The sequence below is a fragment of the Aethalodelphis obliquidens genome, unplaced genomic scaffold, assembly GCF_003676395.1.
Source record: "Aethalodelphis obliquidens isolate GAN/ISIS:26980383/991018 unplaced genomic scaffold, ASM367639v1 scaffold71, whole genome shotgun sequence".
Classification (NCBI taxonomy): Eukaryota; Metazoa; Chordata; class Mammalia; order Artiodactyla; family Delphinidae; genus Aethalodelphis; species Aethalodelphis obliquidens.
In genome coordinates this window covers 9,258,217-9,276,621 of record NW_020838015.1, presented here as the reverse complement: position 1 = coordinate 9,276,621, position 18,405 = coordinate 9,258,217, and the positions used below count along the sequence as shown (strand labels likewise).

Here is an 18,405-nt window from a genome sequence, read left to right as displayed (position 1 = left end):
TACCAGTCTTCCCTATGAAATCTTCAATGAAGTATCCTTCTGTAACCATTGTCTTGTGAAATGAATTTGTTTTGGAGAATAAAACAGACTGAGTCCTGCACCAAACTTGGTGCAAGGGAACCTGCAGAGCAGAGCCTGGGGAAGCAGCAGGTCTCAGAGGACCTAAGCCTGCTACGTGAAGAAGCCCAGGCTGGCCTGTTGGAGGATAAGACCACAAGAAGCAAGGACTCATCCTAGATGAGGCCTCAACCCACCTGCCATTTGATTGTAGTTATATCAGTGATCCCAGGCAAGACCAGCAGAAAAACCATCTGGCCCAGCCCAAATAGCTGACCCACAGGATCCTGAGCAAATCACGTTTCTTTTTCTTTTTTTCTTTTTTTGCAGTACGCGGGCCTCTCACTGCTGTGGCCTCTCCCGTTGCGGAGCACAGGCTCCGGACGCGCAGGCTCAGCAGCCATGGCTCACGGGCCCAGCCGCTCCGCGGCATGTGGGATCTTCCCAGACCGGGGCACGAACCCGTGTCCCATGCATCAGCAGGCAGACTCTCAACCACTGTGCCACCAGGGAAGCCCCACATGTTTCTTGTTATAGGTAATAATAATAACAATAATAACCATTTAGAAAATAAAATGGAGAAAAATTACATTCATATAGTGACAAAAATGCACAACACACCCAAAAAGAGACAATTGGAGCAAGGTGACAGACACAGCTCATATGTCCACCTCACATCCCACCCAACATCCCATTGATTTGGGAGGAAAAGCGTTTTTAAGGATAAATTCTTAACAGTCCAGGAAAACAAGAAATGGTGCTTGTGGGCACCAGAAATACTGAGGCACTCCTGGGAGATAGAAAAAAGGTGGGATCAGACTTGTAGAGAAATCTGAGGAGATGAGATCGCAACTCAAATCACCAGAGGCAAGAGCTGTGCTTTGTAACCAAGCCTCTGAAAAACTCCAAACTTAGAATCAAAAGGGAGAAACAGCAGGAGTGGGCCTTAGAATAATCAGGTTAAGTTAATTTAAAGGTTCATTTGTGGACTCCCCTCCCACACCTCACAGATTGGCTGGTATCAATCACTTTCGCCTCTAAGATGAAACTCTAAGAATTGCTCATTAAAGAAAGTGAAAAATCTGCCCAACCTTCTGTATAATACCCATAATAGGCCATAAATACAATCTTGATAAATTCCACCACCACCAGCACCACCCCTAGCAAAATGTAGAAGAATACAAGGGACATTCTCTGAATACAATGTAATAAAACGAAAACCACTTTTTCTCTAGGAACTTTAAAAAACACCCTTAAAGACTATCTGAAGATGGCTGTTCAAGCAAACTTGTCTACTTCCCCACTGCTCCACTGAAATGAAGGGAAAATTTCATAATGTACTGGAAAAGAAGAAAGCATGCCATCCAGGAACCAGAAATTGTGAAGAATTCCTAGAAAGAGAAAGCAGTTCAGATAAGATTTACAAGGGTGAAGAGAACCGGAAGTCAAAAGAAGAGGGCTGAAACAACTAAGAAGGTTAAGAGTATATCCAGAGAAACTGTAGGTGGAGGGTAAACGGATAGAAAGAGCAAGAACTACCCCCAGAACTACAGGGCTAGTTGGGTCCTCAACACCCTTACACGGGGTGGACAGCACTTTAATGACTTCTAATGACAGTGAAATCCCTACCTGCTACCTGGGAAGGGCCCCGAGGATAGCTATGGGGAATGCTGAGAAAGAAGCAAATTAGAGCCTGAGGTACCTTCAGCCTCCACAGTAATAATGAAAGAGAGAAACACATTTGTAGAGAGGGGACCGCTTCCAGCCTGTCTGTCCCATGGCTAATCACCCCAAAGCGAACAGGATACTCAGATGTCCTACCCACTTATGAAGAGTCTGAAAGGGTGATACTTTGATCCATGCATTTTATGAATATAATATTCAGATAAAACTGTAAAACACATAAAATGTTGTCCAAAGCATCATTGGCCTATGTCATGGGCTCAAAAACTGTGTTCCTACAAGACCATGTGTTTCCCTAAGGGAGAATAAATCTTAATTTATTAAGTCAACAAAATAAAGTGAACTGGACTAAATCCAAAGTAATATTATGAAGCCAGTATAGTTTTCTCATTGTCTCTCAGTCTCCTTTCTGCCTCTGTCCCCCACCCAGTACCTTCCAGATTTCTAAAGTCTAGTGTTGCATTGAAAGTAGAAATATGATTACTGTGGTTCCCATATAATTTCTTCTACAGTGTGGTTGGTTGGCTGACTTTCATCTGCCCCCAGCAGCACACCCCAAGCCCTCTGTCTCTAATGGAAGAATAAATCTGTCCTCTTTTACAGTTCCTTCTGTTGTGAACTGGAGAGTGGGGTCTGGCCACTTCTCTGAATCTCAGGTCCACACCAACCCCATAGATTCTTGTGAGAAATAGAGACAATAACAGAAAATAAATCTAACAAAAAATGTGTGAACTGTGGATGCAATAAATTATAAAACTTTATGGAAGACTTAAGAAAGTTCTTAAAAGTGGAGACAAAACCCAGGTTCTTAGGTGGGAAGACTCAACAGCGTAAAGATGTCATTAACCCCCAAGTTGATCGACAAATTCAATGAAATTCCAGTCAGAATCCCAATAGGGACCCTTTTTTTCAATCCTGGAACTTGACCAGCAGATTCTAAAATGTACCTGTATGTGCAAAGGACCTAAAGAAGGACAAAGAGGAAGGACTTGCCTTCTGAACAGCCAGTCATATTGTGGAGCTATGGTCCCTGACATAGGGCGGTGCTGGCACAGGGATCGATCAACAGATTGACTGTGGGACAGAAAAGAAAGCTGAGAGACAGATCCATATGCAGACACCCTTGACATTAAGCTGAGATGGCCCTCAGAGCAGTGGGAACAAGAGGACACATTCACCATCAACTTTCTCCCTTAAGATGAAGACAGGAACCCCTCTCTTACCTTGTCAGCCTTTCCCACAGAGTTCTGTACACAGTCAAGGCTTAATAAGTGCCTTGTGATAAATTGACTGAGAAAAACTGTACCATTCTCCTTCTTGCCTACCCTCGCTGAGAGATCGCCTCTGTCTAATCTTTCCATTTAAATAGCATCCCTTTAGCCAGGGGTTTCAACCTTGGCACCATTGACATTTGGGGCTGGATATTTTTTCTTGGGGAGGGGGGACGACACTGTCCTCTGCATTGTAAGATGTTTAGCAGCATCCTTGACCTCTACCCACTAGATGCCAGTAACCTTCTCCCCATCAAGTCATGACAACCAAAAATGTTTCCAGACATTGTCAAATGTCCCCTAGGGGACAAGATCCACACCCGCTCTCCCCCATTGAGAACCACTGGGTTAGGCAGTTCTCCCACACCACACTTTTATGATGCCACACCATCCTTGTGGCATCATAACTTTAGAATGTTCACAAATATCCTAGCTCTCTCTGCTCCCAGAGGACCTCACTCTTTCACCCCTTCGAGGGTCAGACTTGACCATTTGATGAGACAGTTCATGCTTAGCCACTCTCTTGTCTCTGTTGGGCCATCTACATGGCTTCTCTGTGTCCCTGGGACCTAGCATGAGGGTGTTGATAATGTGGAGAAGAGCCCCAGTCTACCTGCGGTGGGCAAGCAGCATGAGTGAGAAATAAACTCTTATTCTCTGTCATTTCTTTATAACCCAAACTACTCTGAGCTGGTATCCCTCCCCACCAAAAGGATGATGCCTTCTTTGAAATAACAGAAAAAATATATATTGGTCTCTGCCCCTGGTTCCTGGCACAGAGCTCCTAAAACCCACATAATTTCCTATGTGATAAGAGCACTAGTAGCATCTTTTGTCCTCATGAGGTGACTCTGGGTGGGCTCCTGGTCACCAGAAAGACGAAGCTATGATTTCAAGCTTGGAATTTTCAGCCCCAGGCCCCCATCCTCCAGAGAAGGGAAAGGGTTGGAAATGGAGTTAATAATTGATCATGCCTATGTGAGGAAGCCCCCAGAAAATCCCAATAGCATGGAGTTCCAGGAGCTTCCAGGTTGGTGAACACATCCATGCTGGGAGACTGGGCACCCCAATGCCACAGGGACATTGTGCCCTGAATCCTTCCGGACCTCGCCCCAGGTATTTCTTCACCTGGCTGTTCATCTGTATCCTTTATCATGTCCTTTATTATATAATAAACCAGTAAATGTAAGTAAGTGTTTCCCTGAGTTCTGTGAGCTATTCTAGCAAATGACTGAATTTGAGAAGGGGGTCATGGGAACCTCTGATGTGTAGCTGATTGGTCAGAAGTACAGGTGACAACCTGGGACTATCAGTGGGCATCTGAGCTGGAAGGGGCAGTCTTGTGGGACTGAGCCCTTAACCTGTTGGGTCTGTGCTAACTCCCATTAGTGTCAGGATTGAATTGAATTGTAGGACACCCAGCTGATGACAAAGAGAATTGCTTTGGTATGGGGAAAAAACCCACACGTCCCAGAAGTGTTGTGGGTGTGGTAGTAGTGTGAGAGTAAAAAAGAGACATAGGAGTGTTTTTCCCAGACATCTGGGATGGCCTACCCCTCCATACACCCCTCCCCCGGTCAGGCCTGTGCCAGGGGAGCAGGAAGCCTCCAGGTCAGCACCTTTCAGGGGACCCTGTATTAGAGGGACATCATGAGGCTTCCTTGAACCTTCCCTGCAGGACCCAGAGCAGCAAGTCACCTGGTGGACACACACTGGGACCCTGGAGAAGGACTTTCCACAGGTTGTGACTCATGGTCAAGAAAATATTTTATGGATCCTGAATAGAATTGCACATTTTATTTATTTATTTTAATAAATTTATTTATTTTTGGCTGTGTTGGGTCTTCGCTGCTGTGCGCGGGATTTCTCTAGTTGCAGCGAGCAGGGGCTACTCTTCATTGCGGTGTGCGGGCTTCTCATTGTGGTGGCTTCTCTTGTTGCAGAGCACGGGCTCTAGTTGCGTGCAGGCTTCAGTAGTTGTGGTGCATAGGCTCAGTAGTTTGGCTTGCAGGCTCTAGAGCGCAGGCTCAGTAGTTGTGGCGCACGGGCTTAGTTGCTCCGAGGCATGTGGGATCTTCCCGGACCAGGGCTCGAATCCGTGTCCCCTGCACTGGCAGGCGGATTCTTAACCACTGCGCCACCAAGGAAGCCCAGAATTGCACATTTTAAATGAATTAGAATGAAATAACATAGCACATCATAAAACAGAATAGAAAATATTGGAGAGTATCACACGTATAAGGGTCAGTATTGTTCTGTGAAGCATTTGTTTTAGAGTCATTTGTAAAATGTGTTCTTTACTGTGGGTCTTGGTGAATAAAGCTCAGAACTGTTTTCTTGTGATGGATGTACTGTTCTCTCTCACATGTCCTTGCATTTTCCCAGTTCTCTACTATGAAGAGGATTTTTTTTTTGACTGTGCTGTGCAGCTTGTGGGATCTTAGTTCCCCAACCAGGGATTGAACCTAGGCCCTCAGCAGTGAAAGCATGGAGTCCTAACCACTGGACCATCAGGGAATTCCCAGGATTTTCCTTTAGAACCAGTTTTTAAAATTATTGAAAGAGAAACAAAACAGAGACTGGAAATTTAATAAAAAAGTCATTTTGGACCCTATCATAAGAGCACGTGCATCCACACTGGGCCCCAGGCTTGATGCGGGGAGGAGGCTGATTGGGGGTGTCCTTGGGGGCCACATACAGGCTGACTTCTGGGGTCGGGCAAAACCATGGTCTCCCTGCATCTCAAAATTTGGATCTGTCACATGGAGGAGGAGAAGGAGGAGGAGAAGGAAGAGGAGGAGGAGGCAGAGGGGGAGCAGGGGGAGGAGGAGGAAGAGGAGGAGGAGGAGGGGGAGGAGGGGGAGGAAGAGGAAGAGGAGGAGGGGGAGGAGGAGGGGAAGGAGGAGGGGGAGGAGGAAGGGAAGGAGGAGGAGAGGGAGGAAGGGGAAGAGGGGAAAGAGGAGGAGGAGAGGAGGAGGAGAGGAAGGGAAGGGGGGAGGGATGAAGGAAGGGAGGAAGGAAGGAAGGAAAGAGCTGTATCTACCCAGGGAACCTAAGGGAAAATGCTCCCTGTCATGACTCCAGAGTGCTTTCAAGCCATCCTTCCCTGTACCCGTCTCCTGTGCAGAGGAATCCAGCTCGTGGATCCCATCTTCCTTGGGAGAAAGAAAAATCCAATCCTTCTGTAACTCTTTTGGATGTCCTCTTCCGTATCTGCACAGAGAATAAGGTACACAATGTCTACTAGCAGAATATTAAATTTGAGGAAAGAAGAACAGCACTGGGGTAAAATAGAATTTGTTTCCTCTGAGGCACAGGTAGAGTGACCTCACTCACCTGGGCAGCACCCACCTCTCCCTGCAGCGCCAGGCAGGGTGTCCTCACAGTTCTGGGGAACCTCTGACCCCAGCCAGCTGACTCCTTATGCCCTCCTTCCTGGCACCCTCTCCCGCCGATGGCTGTGATAACCCCCACTTGGCCCTGGGTCTCCCTTGCCTCTCTGCCAGCCCCTCTTCCACCTCTAGGGTTCCTTGTCTTGGAAAAATGACTCCACATTCTCCACCCTGAGATTTGGGGCAGAACTCAGAGCTCATTCAAGTCTCTCCACTCCCCAAATACATACCTATCTTCCTTAGTGTCTCTGAAGTCATGGTGAGTTCCAAACTCAGCTCTTCCTGCACATGCCAGCTGTAGGTACTCTGGCAAGAAGCTGGACGTCTGTCTGTGTCTCCATCTCTCATTACAATCTCTCTCTCTAGCTGTATATAACATCTATAGTATCATAATGATGATAGTGTCTGTGCTCAGAGGTTGGTTGTGGAGATAAAACAGGAGAATCCGTACGAGATGCTTAGTATCAGCCCAGGCACTTTGCAAACATAAGATGAATAGTAATTGTACTTTCTATGGTTATTATGGAAGGTGGGCTGAGAGGGGGAGACTCCAGCGGACCACACCTCCCTCATTCCTGCAGATGTTGTTCCTGGCCTGGGATGCAGACTCCAGGGCCTGGGACCTGTCCACACAAAGGTATGACCCTAAGTGGCAAGACATTATTATTCTTGGAGGAGTAGGTGGGGACTCAGGTAAACTGGGATGCCCTCACCATGCAGCCCCCAGGAGCTGGCTCTGCAGGGAGGGTCACCCCTGTGAGGAAGGCTGTGCCTCAGAACATGCTGGTCAGGGAGGGTTTATGTGGGTGTCCACATCTGTCCATACCCAGGGCCACGGCTCCTTTTCCACTTGTCTATCACAGTCGATGCCAACTCCCAGGTCTAGAGCTCCACAGAGTGGTGATTCTCTGAGGCTCTTCTCAGTCTCCCAGAGCAAGGTCCTCTTGGGCAGGGTCCCCCATCCCCGAGGTCTTTAGGAGACCCAGACCCAGGCCCGGCCCCAGGGCTGCTGTGTGGACAGCAACCTGTGACCCTGCAGCTATCACAGAGTGTTTGTGGGAGGGGGTAGACCCAATTCTGGCCCAGCAACCATGGCTCCAACCTGAGTCACAGTGACCAGAGTCCAAGGAGAGATTTGATTCTTGCCCTTCTCCAGGAGCCCATTATCTGCTGGCTTACGGTTCCTCCCGCCTTTGATTCAAATCTGTTGGGGTGAGGGGATGGGTCCAGTGGTGGGATGAAGGCGGAGGTAGGGGAGATGGAGGCCTCAGCAGAAAAGTGGAGACCTTCCAAGGCTGGATGAGAGCCAGGAGGCTGAGGTGATGGGCAGTGGATGGTCAAAATGGTGCAACACTGCCTCCATCTGGGGCTGGTGTTTGATGTCCCATGTAAGTCACCTTGGATCTCTGTTGGTAGCCTTAATGTCCCCCAACACACACAATGGTTTGTTCTAAAATAGACTCCTCTCTTCCCTTCCCCAGAGCCGACTGTTCCAGCTCTGTGGCCTGCAACGGTTCGTTTGGGACAGGACTATGCCATTCTCAACACTTGACCCCTATCCCAGCTCCCAAGCCCTTGGTTGTGAGATGGGCAATTTCATGCCTTTGTCCAGTGGACTTTTCCATCTGTTGCTCCCCTGAATCATGACTAAGTGGACTCTTCCATTCCTGTCCACCACGGTCCTCACAATGGACCTCTCCTTCCCTATTCCTCCATGTTCCCCAGTTGACAGTTTCATCTCTGTCTCCTCCCACATACTCCCAAGTGGATCCCAGCCCCATGACCCTGAAGATCTTAGAAAGAGCAAAGGCCAAGGTGTCCAACCACCTGCAGAATCCTGCTCCAGGACTGGGGTGTACAGCATCCATCAGAATAAAAACTAGCAACATCCCCCACTAGACTATCACCTCCACATGGGCAGGGACAGTTGTTTATCTTGTTCCCAGACATCTCTCCAGCACCTAGAATGGCCCTTATTACACAGTACAAACCCATTAGGTGTTGGATGAATGAACCCTTTGACACAGCAATTCCACTTCTAAGAACGTGTCCTAAAGAAACACTCACACAGGTGCACAGGGTTGTGTGCACAAGAATGGGAGCAAACAACTGGGAAAAACTTGTAAATATTTATTAATTGTCAGTGACTGATGCAGGGTAAATGAATAATGGAGGTTTGTAGCATGGAGCACATGCTGAACAGGAAACAGAGTGAGACAGACTTGTCCACGACACGCTGCTAGTGGGGAAAAGCAGGTCAGAGATGCTCATAGTTGTACCGTGTGTGTGTGTGTGTGTGTGTGTGTGTGTGTGTGTGTGTGTGTGTGTGTGTGTGTGTGTGTGTAAATGCAGAGAAAAACATCTGGAATCAAACACCCAGAACTGGTCTCAGTAGTTGCATCTGGAGAGAGGGAGGCTAGTGCCGTTTTGTACAAAGAATACTTGACAATACTTGTTTTTCTAAGGTAGATGCATGGATACAAAGAGAGAAATACACATTAGGTATATGTCTTGCTCATCAACGCAACTCTAACATCTAGCAACATTTGGCACATAGTAAGAAAATTCATGTTTAACTTTTCACTGTTGTGAACTCTTTCTTTCACTTGCTATACAGCTGATGGCTAGGAGTTCACAGCCATGCCCATGTTCATGAAAGGCCACCAGGTTCTGCTTCTTATCATGGGCACTTGTCACATCCCTGAGGCTGAGGCATGGAAAGAGAAGGAAAATAAGTGGCGATGAGCTCCCATTGACTGAAAAATCACTACTTAACTCTGACCTGCATAGCCCTGTGCACTCCGATTCCACCTTGCCTTGTGGTCTATGTGCTCCTCCCGCTGCTCCTAAAGGCCAAACTTCTGCTCAGGCTACAGCAACTCCCTCATCTGTCCTATGAGTTTCTAGGCTAGAGGAAGGCGTGGCCTACACGCCAGTAGATGACCTGGGGTTTGGGAGCCCACAGCATCCTGGGGAGGGAAGATCTCTGGATATACAGAGCAGGGAGTAGAAAAAGCACAGGAAGCCTCCTCATTTAGCCTCAGAGCTGCATCCCAAGGGACAGGGAGAAAGGAATGATTTGGGAACAAGCAACAAGATGGGGTACAAGTACCATAAGAGAACAGTGCATTTTGCGGGGATGTGGGGATGGACTGAAAGGTCACTTACCGAGTTAGTCATCTTCTTCGGAATCACTGATCTCTTTATAGACCACCAAGTTCTTTCTTTCCCGCAGTCTGTGGGTCCAGGCATTAATCTCCCTTCTCCTGTGTCCTGTGATGGAAAAGAGTTTGTAAATGGGGGTTGGGTGGGTTAGGGAGTGTTGGGCCCTGTTTTGTCAGATAAGGAAATGCCTCCTCCCTCCCAAGTGACCACAGGCCTTTTACATAGTCTTTTCCCCACACCTTCTGGCTCAGAGAGGCTGAGATACTAAACCTGCACCAACACACACCAAACGCCAGTTAGAGTTTTAGCTTCTGGCTCCTTCCATTGTCAGATTTAGATTCCCAACCTCTTTCCTCACCAGAACATTTATTCCGACCTTCTTTCATTCAGCACGTATTTGTTAAGGGCATATTGTATGCCAGGCATTGAGCTGAAGGTGGGGATAAAACTCCGAGTAAGATATGTTCCCAGGATATCACGGACGGAATAATGACCTGAGCACCTTTCATGGCATCAGGGCTTGTAGACTCAATTGAACACTTTTTTTTGGGCTGCTCTGTGCGCGGCATGCAGGATCTCCACCAGGGATGGAAACCGTGCCCCCTGCAGTGCAAGCGTGGAGTCTTAACCACAGGACCCAGGACCGCCAGGGAAGTTCCTTGAATTGAACACCTTTGAATAACCTGTGAACTCTGATTCTTTATTTCCGTTTTATGGACTAGGAACTGGAGCTCAGAGAATTTGGAAGGCTTGCCCTGAGTTACACAGCTTTCATATCGATGAAACTCAAGTCTGTGACTCTGGAAGTCAGTTTTTTTTGGCCTTGTTTTGTTTATTTATTTATTTAAAATGTTGAGCCTTCTTTTTAAATTTATTTATTTTTATTTTTGGCTGTGTTGGGTCTTTGTTTCTGTGCGAGGGCTTTCTCTAGTTGTGGCAAGCGGGGGGCCACTCTTCATCGCGGTGCGCAGGCCTCTCACTGTCGTGGCCTCTCTCGTTGCGGAGCACAGGCTCCAGACGCGCAGGCTCAGTAGTTGTGGCTCACGGGCCTAGTTGCTCCGCGGCATGTGGGATCCTCCCAGACCAGGGCTCGAACCCGTGTCCCCTGCATAAGCAGGCAGACTCCCAACCACTGTGCCACCAGGGAAGCCCCGTTTTGTTTATTTTTAATTTCTGGCTGTGCCATGCAGCTTGTGGGATCTTAGTTCCCTGACCAGGGATCGAAGCTGGGTTCCGGCAGTGAAAGCACCAAGTCCTAACCATTGGACCACCAGGAAATTCCCTGGAAGTCAGTTCTAATGTTTCAGCTGGAGCTGGGTGAGCTCCTCAGCCCAGCCTGGCCCCAGGCCTGTCCAGGATCCATCTCCCACACCTAGCCCATGCACTTGAACATGGCCAGGGAAGCCAGAGGAGTTGTTCCCAAAGAGTTTCCTCTTACCTGATGTTTTCTTACTCTGCTGACCAGAGGTATTTGCTTTTCCTGGGGGGCACAGCTGTTCCTGAGCCTACTCTGAGCCTGATGTTACTGGTACTAACTTCGAAGGATTTTTTTTCTTTTTGGACTTCTTGGGCATCACCTTCTAAATGTGAAGGTCACATACAAAGAGTATCAATGGCATTTCTCGAGTGCTTTAGAGCTTACAAAGTGTCTTTGTGCGCAGTACCTTAATTAAAGTTCTCAACAAGTCTGGGAGATCATTATATTACCTGTACCTAAATTACAAGAAACCTGGGAAGTTAGAAGGAAAAGGAATGGTCTACATGAGGGTGTTTCCAAGACTAGAATGCTTGTCTTCACACTCTTTCCAGACTGACACTCTCGCCGAGAGGAGTCTCCATGCGAGCAGGAGTGTGGTACATGGAAGATTTGGGGAAGCAGAGCACTCTTAACAATCCACGAGGTCTGTAAAGGTGAGGAGGGGCTTCTATAAAATATAAGGGATCGAATATAAGCTAGTAGACAGCTGCTGGGAGAGTAAATGGAACAATGTACAGAAGGGACAAAACACTGCTAGCAAATGGTGTGGGGGGGGATGAATATAGGGAAGGGAGAAGAAAGGAATGGTTCACGGAAATTCATGTAGACAGCCAAGAAAGTGGTGCCAGATGTGACATCCTGTCCTACCCTGGCAAGAACATTTCAATTGGAATTAAGCGAGGTGGTTCCTCTACCAATTCTACTGGTGTTAGGGTGTGTCACTGACCAACAACCTCAAGCTAACCTTCATTCAGCTCCTTTGTTTATGAAACAGTGAGCAATAACAGTATAACCAGCTCCCTCATTTATGAATCAGTGAACAATAACTGTAAAACAAGCTAAATGAAAGAAATTTCTGAGCTTACAAATGCTGTTTAAACGTGGTAATAATAAAAATGAATATTTTCTTTTATGATCCTTCTTTGAATTCTCTCCTCAACCGTGTCCACACTGGCAACGCACCCGCCAGATCCCTTTACCCTCTAAACTAGAGTTTAATCTGCAATTGTGGAAGAACTTATTCAAGAACCCTCTAAGGGTCCCCCTGGGCTGGGACTGAGGCTTCAGAGATGCCTCAGGTGCAGACAAGGCCCCGAAGGAGCTCACAGAAGGGAGGGGCCAACAGTCCAGGCGATTCCCAAGCAATGTGAAAGGGGCCCTTTGACTGAGCAGATGGGAGCTGGTACTTCCTGTTGTGAGACTGGGCATCTAAACAGAAGCATCAGCAGCATCTGCGAGTTTAGCCCTAGGGGAAACGCCTGAGCTTCAGAAACATATGAAAAATTCACGAATTTGGAAATGGTTTGGGGCTTTGGGTTAGGCTACTACCACTGCCACTGTGGTCTCAAGCAAATTATTTAACATCTCTATACCACAATACCCGCATGTTTGTTATTATTATTTAATAATAATAATATCCTCATTATTATTTGGGGATAATAATAGTAGCAATGTCATAGAGGTTTTCTTAGGGACTAAATAAATTAATCCATGTGAATTGCCTAAAATAAGTCTGGCATCACTATGAAAACAAAAGAAGTATCAGCTATCACAACTGTTGTTAATTACTATTAAGCTCTCAATACTACATCAGGCATTGTGATAAAGAGATCAGGAAAGGGAGGCAGTGAGGGCCAGGTCATTCTCAATATTTTCCCACTTTTACCAATATTCACATCCATGGAGAGATAAACGGTCTCTGGTCCTCTGGATTTGGGAGGCAGTCACCTTCAGGTGTTTTCTCTCTCGCATGTTGGAAGCCTCCTGAGCAGGTTCATCTAAAAGAAGGTGACAGGGGCTTCCCTGGTGGCGCAGTGGTTGAGAGTCGGCCTGCTGATGCAGGGGACACGGGTTCGTGCCCCAGTCCGGGAAGATCCCACATGCCGTGGAGCAGCTGGGCCCGTGAGCCATGACCGCTGAGCCTGCGTGTCCGGAGCCTGTGCTCCGCAACGGGAGAGGCCACAACAGTGAGAGGCCCGCGTACAGCAAAAAAAAAAAAAAAAATTAAAAAAAAAATAACAATAAAAGAAGGCGACAAATCAGAATTTTTCTTTGTTGGTAAATATTCCCAAACTGCAGAGAGACTCCTGTAGTATCAGAATTCTGCAGCAGAGGGTTATGAGTCCACTCACCGTCAAGGAGTTACTTTGAGACAAGCCTCTGAATTATAACAGTTTATACATTTATTTGCAGCATCAATTCATAATTTTCCTTCTGATGATTTATAAAAAGCGAACCAAACCCCATCACTGCCTCATCCTATTCACTACATATTTCTTACTTGTTTCCCCAAAGAATTAAATAGACTGGTCTTTAACCAAAAATCACTGTATACTTAAAATGGTGAATTTTATAGTATGCCTCAATGAAACTGTTAAGTGTATGATGAACCATGGATGATTTAATCCAGCGGTTCTGGGATGTTTCCAGTATAAGAACACCTCTTAAATGTCAAGAACTTTGTAGATACTCAAGCACTGGATTTTCAGTCCTCTCGCAGTAATTTTGGGAGCTTGTGGAATCTGTCCTGTTTAGCTGGAGAGTCAAAGGTCTATTGGAGACACTTTGAACATTCTGACCCTGTCTTCTTACAACTGTGCTGTCAGAGCAAAAGAGCAAGTGAACGCATCCTATCCCCTTTTTAAGTGAGTACATACACTGCTGAAATTCACAAAGATATCTAGAATCTGTCACCTTTTTAACCCTACGTTGCCTCTGCTCACTGACAAGTAGGAAAGGTCAATGTGCAGAGGACTGCTCTCTCAGACTCTCTCTCAAACTCAACACATAGAATCAGGTTCAATTAGGAGTGAGACAACTATTTGGTTTTGGTAAAAAACACAGAGAAATAGCCATATGTCATTACATAATGTTAATCACTTTCTCTCTTAAGATAGTTATCCAATACCTATGCTCTATTATTTTAGAAGTTTTGGGTAGATTTACACTTTAAATTTTCCCCATCTGGACCCCAAAGTAGACAGGCTTCAGGAGACCCTTTTCTGTCACTTACGCAGATTCCTGGGGTTCTGATCTTTAGAATCATGCCCGTTGGATTTTGTGGCTCGTTTTTTAGGACACATGAAAGTTGGTAGGGTAGTCTTGAGACCTAGAATGATGCAAAATATTTGTTTCTTAACAGGCAACCTGAGAGGAGGGTAGAATGCTGTGACACAGCACCAACAGTAAAGCTAATCAGCTGGGGGAGGGGGGTTCTGAATCAGGGCCAGTGGGAGAGAAGTGCACAGGATCCAGGACAGATCATCTCTGTGGCCACTCCCAGTCCACAGCCTTGCACAGGACATATCAGTAAAAGAGAAGAATGCCTGGAAGCTGCCCTGGGATTTCTTCCCACACAAAAGGACAAATGTGGGACAATTGCCACAGCCTAAGAAGAAGCCATGGCATGTAAAGAGGGATGGTCATTTGTTCCCAGCCTTGTTTGGACGCAGAACTTCCTGTTACCTAGATCAGTCATGATGTCATAGTTTCTCTTCATATACACATAGGTGATTTTCTCTGAGTAACCCAGATCTGCCCATTCTTTCTTAGAGAAGTATTTGGAAATATCCTTGAAAGCCTAGAAAAGAAAGAAGAATAAATCCTAGCAATGACTCAGCTAAACATGTCTGACACTCAGCCAGGAACTCTTCCTTGGCTGCAGGACCTCCATGTTAGATCTGTAAACTGGAGATAATAATCCTTCCTGGCTGATGTCATGGCTAACTGACAGAACATGGGTAACGTTGCCTAGGTTCTCACCTGGCATGCAGTAGGTGCTTAAGGCTGGTGGCATCCTCTCCTCTCACCTTCTGGAATAGACTGAGAGTCAACCAATCCAGTACAAGGTCACAGATCTTGTACCCAGGGATGCTAGGCAAGGACAGAGTGAGGGTGGGAAGCTCTGGATGTCCTCGTGACATGCTGCTCCTTGTTCCCAGTGCCTCTGACCTCCTCTCCTCAGAAATCTAGCCACCCTACACTGTCCCCTGGTCCACTCCTCTGCCCCCTCCAGATCACCTCACCTTGGAGTTCTTCTCTGATTTCTGGCTATCTTCCCTGGGGCTCTTTTCAAAGGACCTGCCTCTGTTCATGGTCCTGGGATTGGTCTGATCTCGAGGAACACATCCTGGATCTGTCCAGCCACAAGGCCAAAAGTTCTGTTGGGAGAGAAAGTGCTGAGGGAAGGCCACACTCAGTTAGTCACCTGTAATTAAGGTTCTACTTTTCTCCATCCTTGGCTTATCTGTCCCTGAGTGAGGACATGGGGGTGGGGAAATAAGATGAGAATAGGGGGCTGGAGGTCTCTGGGAGAAGGACTGATTAGGGATGACATGTTTTCTGTGGGCATGATCAAAGCAGCATTGAGTCTTTGAGGGGGGTTACTGTTGTTAGTAGTTTTCCTGGAGTTCGGCTTTCCTGAAGGAAAGATATGAAGACCCTTGTTGGGGAAGCAGTGAAGTGAATGTATAGTTTTACTGAGGGGGGATGTTTTGAGGCAAAGCGGGGGAGGTAAGTCCCGGAGATCATATGGTGTCTCTGACTGAAGGGTTTCAGTTTTCAGGCAGAGGGATGTGGGGTTTTGCTCTGTTGAAAAGAAATGAAGATCCCTAACATGAGTGAATTTAAAGGTTATTACTAAGGCCAAATCAATAAAGTCAGAAATGAAAAACGAGAAGTTACAACCAACACCACAGAAATACAAAGGATCATAAGAAATTACTATAAAAACTATACACCAATAAAATGGACAACCTAGAAGAAACAGACAAATTCCTAGAAATGTACAATCTCCCAAGATGGAACCAGGAAGAAATAGAAAATATGAACAGACCAAATACCAGTAATGAAATTGAATTAGTAATTAAAAACTCCCAAAAGACAAAAGTCCAGGGCCAGATGGCTTCACACATGAATTCTACCAAACATTTAGAGAAGAATTAACATCTATCCTTCTCAAGCTATTCCAAAAAATTGTAGAGGAAGGAATACTTCTGAACTCATCCTATGAGGCCAGCATCACCCTGATACCAAAACTAGAGAAAGATATCACAAAAAAAGAAAATTAGAGGCCAATATCAGTGATTACTATAGATGCAAAAACGCTCAACAAAATATTAGCAAACCGAATCCAACAATACATTAAAAGGATCAAACATGATAACCAAGTGGGATTTATCCCAGGGATGCAAGGATGGTTCAATATCTGAAAATCAATCCATGTGATATACCACATTAACAAATTGAAAAATAAAAATCATAAGATCATCTCAATAGATTGATGCAGAAAAAGCTTTTAACAAAATTCAACATCCAATTATTATAAAAACTCTATACACACTTTATAAAAAAAAAGTGGGTATAGAGGAAACATACCTCAACATAATAAAGGCCATATATAATAAGCCCATAGCTAACATCATACTCAACAGTGAAAAGCTAGACATTTCTCCAAAGAAGACATACAGATGGCCAAAAAGCACATGAAAAGATGCTCAACATCATTAATTATTAGAGAAATGCAAATCAAAACTACAATGAGGTATCACCTCACACAGGTCAGAATGGCCATCATCAAAAAATCTACAAACAATAAATGCTGGAGAGGGTGTGGAGAAGAGGGAATATTGGTGGAAATGTAAATTGGTACAGCTACTATGGAGAACAGTATGGAGGTTCCTTAAAAAACTAAAAATAGAGTTACCATATGATCCAGAAATCCCACTCCTGAGTATATACCTGGAGAAAACCATAATTCAAAAAGATACATGCACCCCGATGTTCATAGAAGCACTATTTACAATAGCCAAGACATGGAAGCAACCTAAATGTCCATCGACAGAGGAATGGATAAAGAAGATGTGGTACATATATACAGTGGAATATTACTCAGCCATAAAAAAGAACAAAATATAACATTTGCAGCAACATGGATGGAACTAGAGATTGTCATACTGAGTGAAGTAAGTCAGACAGAGAAGGACAAATATTGTATGATATAGCTTATATGTGGAATCTAAAAAAATGGTACAAAGGAATTTATATATAAAACAGAAATAGTCACAGATGTAGAAAACAATTTTATGGTTACCAGGGATAAAGTGGGGAGGGATAAATTGGGAGACTGAGATTGACATAAACACACTACTCTATGTAAAATAGATAACTAATAAAGACCTACTATATAGCACAGGGAACTCTACTCAATACTCTGTAATGATCTATATGGGAAAATAGTCTAAAAAAAGAGTTGATATATGTATATGTATATACACATACACTTTGATGTACAGCAGAAAGTAACACAACATTGTAAATCAACTATACTCAAGAAAAGTTTAAAAAAACAGTGAAAAGCTGAAAGCATTTCCTCTAAGATCAGGAATGTGACAAGGATGCCCACTCTTGCTACTTTTATTCAACACGGTATTTGAAGTCCTAGCCACAGCAATGAGATAAGAAAAAGAAATAAAAGGAATCCAAATCAGAAAGAAAGAAGTAAAACTGTCACTATTTGCAGATGACATGATACTACACATAGAAAATCCTAAAGATGCCACCAAAATAACGACTAGAGCTCATCAATGAATTCATTAAGTTGAAGGCCACAAAATCAATATACAGAAATTTGTTGCATTTCTATACAATAAAAATGAACTATCAGTGGGGACTTCCCTGGTGGTCCAGTGGTTAAGTGTCCACCTTCCAATGCAGGGGATGTGGGTTCGATCCCTGGTCAGGGAACTAAGATCCCACATACCGCAGGGCAACTAAGCCCGGGTGCTACAACTACTGAGCCTGCGTGCCACAACAAGAGAGCCTTGTGCTGCAACTACAGAGCCCACATGCCCTGGAGCCTGTGCTCCACAACTACAGAGCCCATGGGCTCACAACTAGAGAGCCTGCACATTGCAACTACTGAGCCCGTGTGCCCTGGAGCCTGCATGCCACAACTAGAGAAGCCCATGCACTGCCACTACTGAGCCCACACGCCCTAACTAGAGAGCCGGTGCACTGCAACTACTGCGCCCACATGCTCTGGAGCCTGCACACCACAACTAGGGAGAAGCACGTGCACTGCAACAAAGAGCCCACGTGCCACAACGAAAAATCCCACGTGCGGCAACTAAGACCCAATGCAGCCAAAAATAAATAAATAAAAATTTTTAAAAAACAATGAAAGAAAGAGAAATTAAGGAAATAATACCATTTACATTTGCATCAGAAAGGATAAAATACCTAGGAACAAATATAACTAAACAGGTAGAAGACTTGTACTTGGAAAACTATAAGGCACTGGTGAAAGAAACCGAAGACTACACAAACAGATGGAAAGAATCTTGTATTGGATGAATTAATA

At 45.4% G+C, this 18,405-nt stretch overlaps 1 protein-coding gene across 1 annotated transcript; it reads right to left on the bottom strand.

Moving 5' to 3' along the window:
• Positions 1-9,575: 9,575 nt before the first annotated feature.
• On the bottom strand, positions 9,576-15,139 carry LOC113611898 (protein SSX4-like). The gene is made up of 5 exons (XM_027091310.1): positions 15,071-15,139; positions 14,511-14,625; positions 11,384-11,493; positions 11,007-11,061; positions 9,576-9,676 (listed from the first exon to the last, which is right to left on the bottom strand). The coding sequence occupies exons 1-5, from the start codon at positions 15,137-15,139 to the stop codon at positions 9,576-9,578; spliced, it is 450 nt and encodes a 149-aa protein (XP_026947111.1).
• Between the last annotated feature and the right edge of the window lie 3,266 nt (positions 15,140-18,405).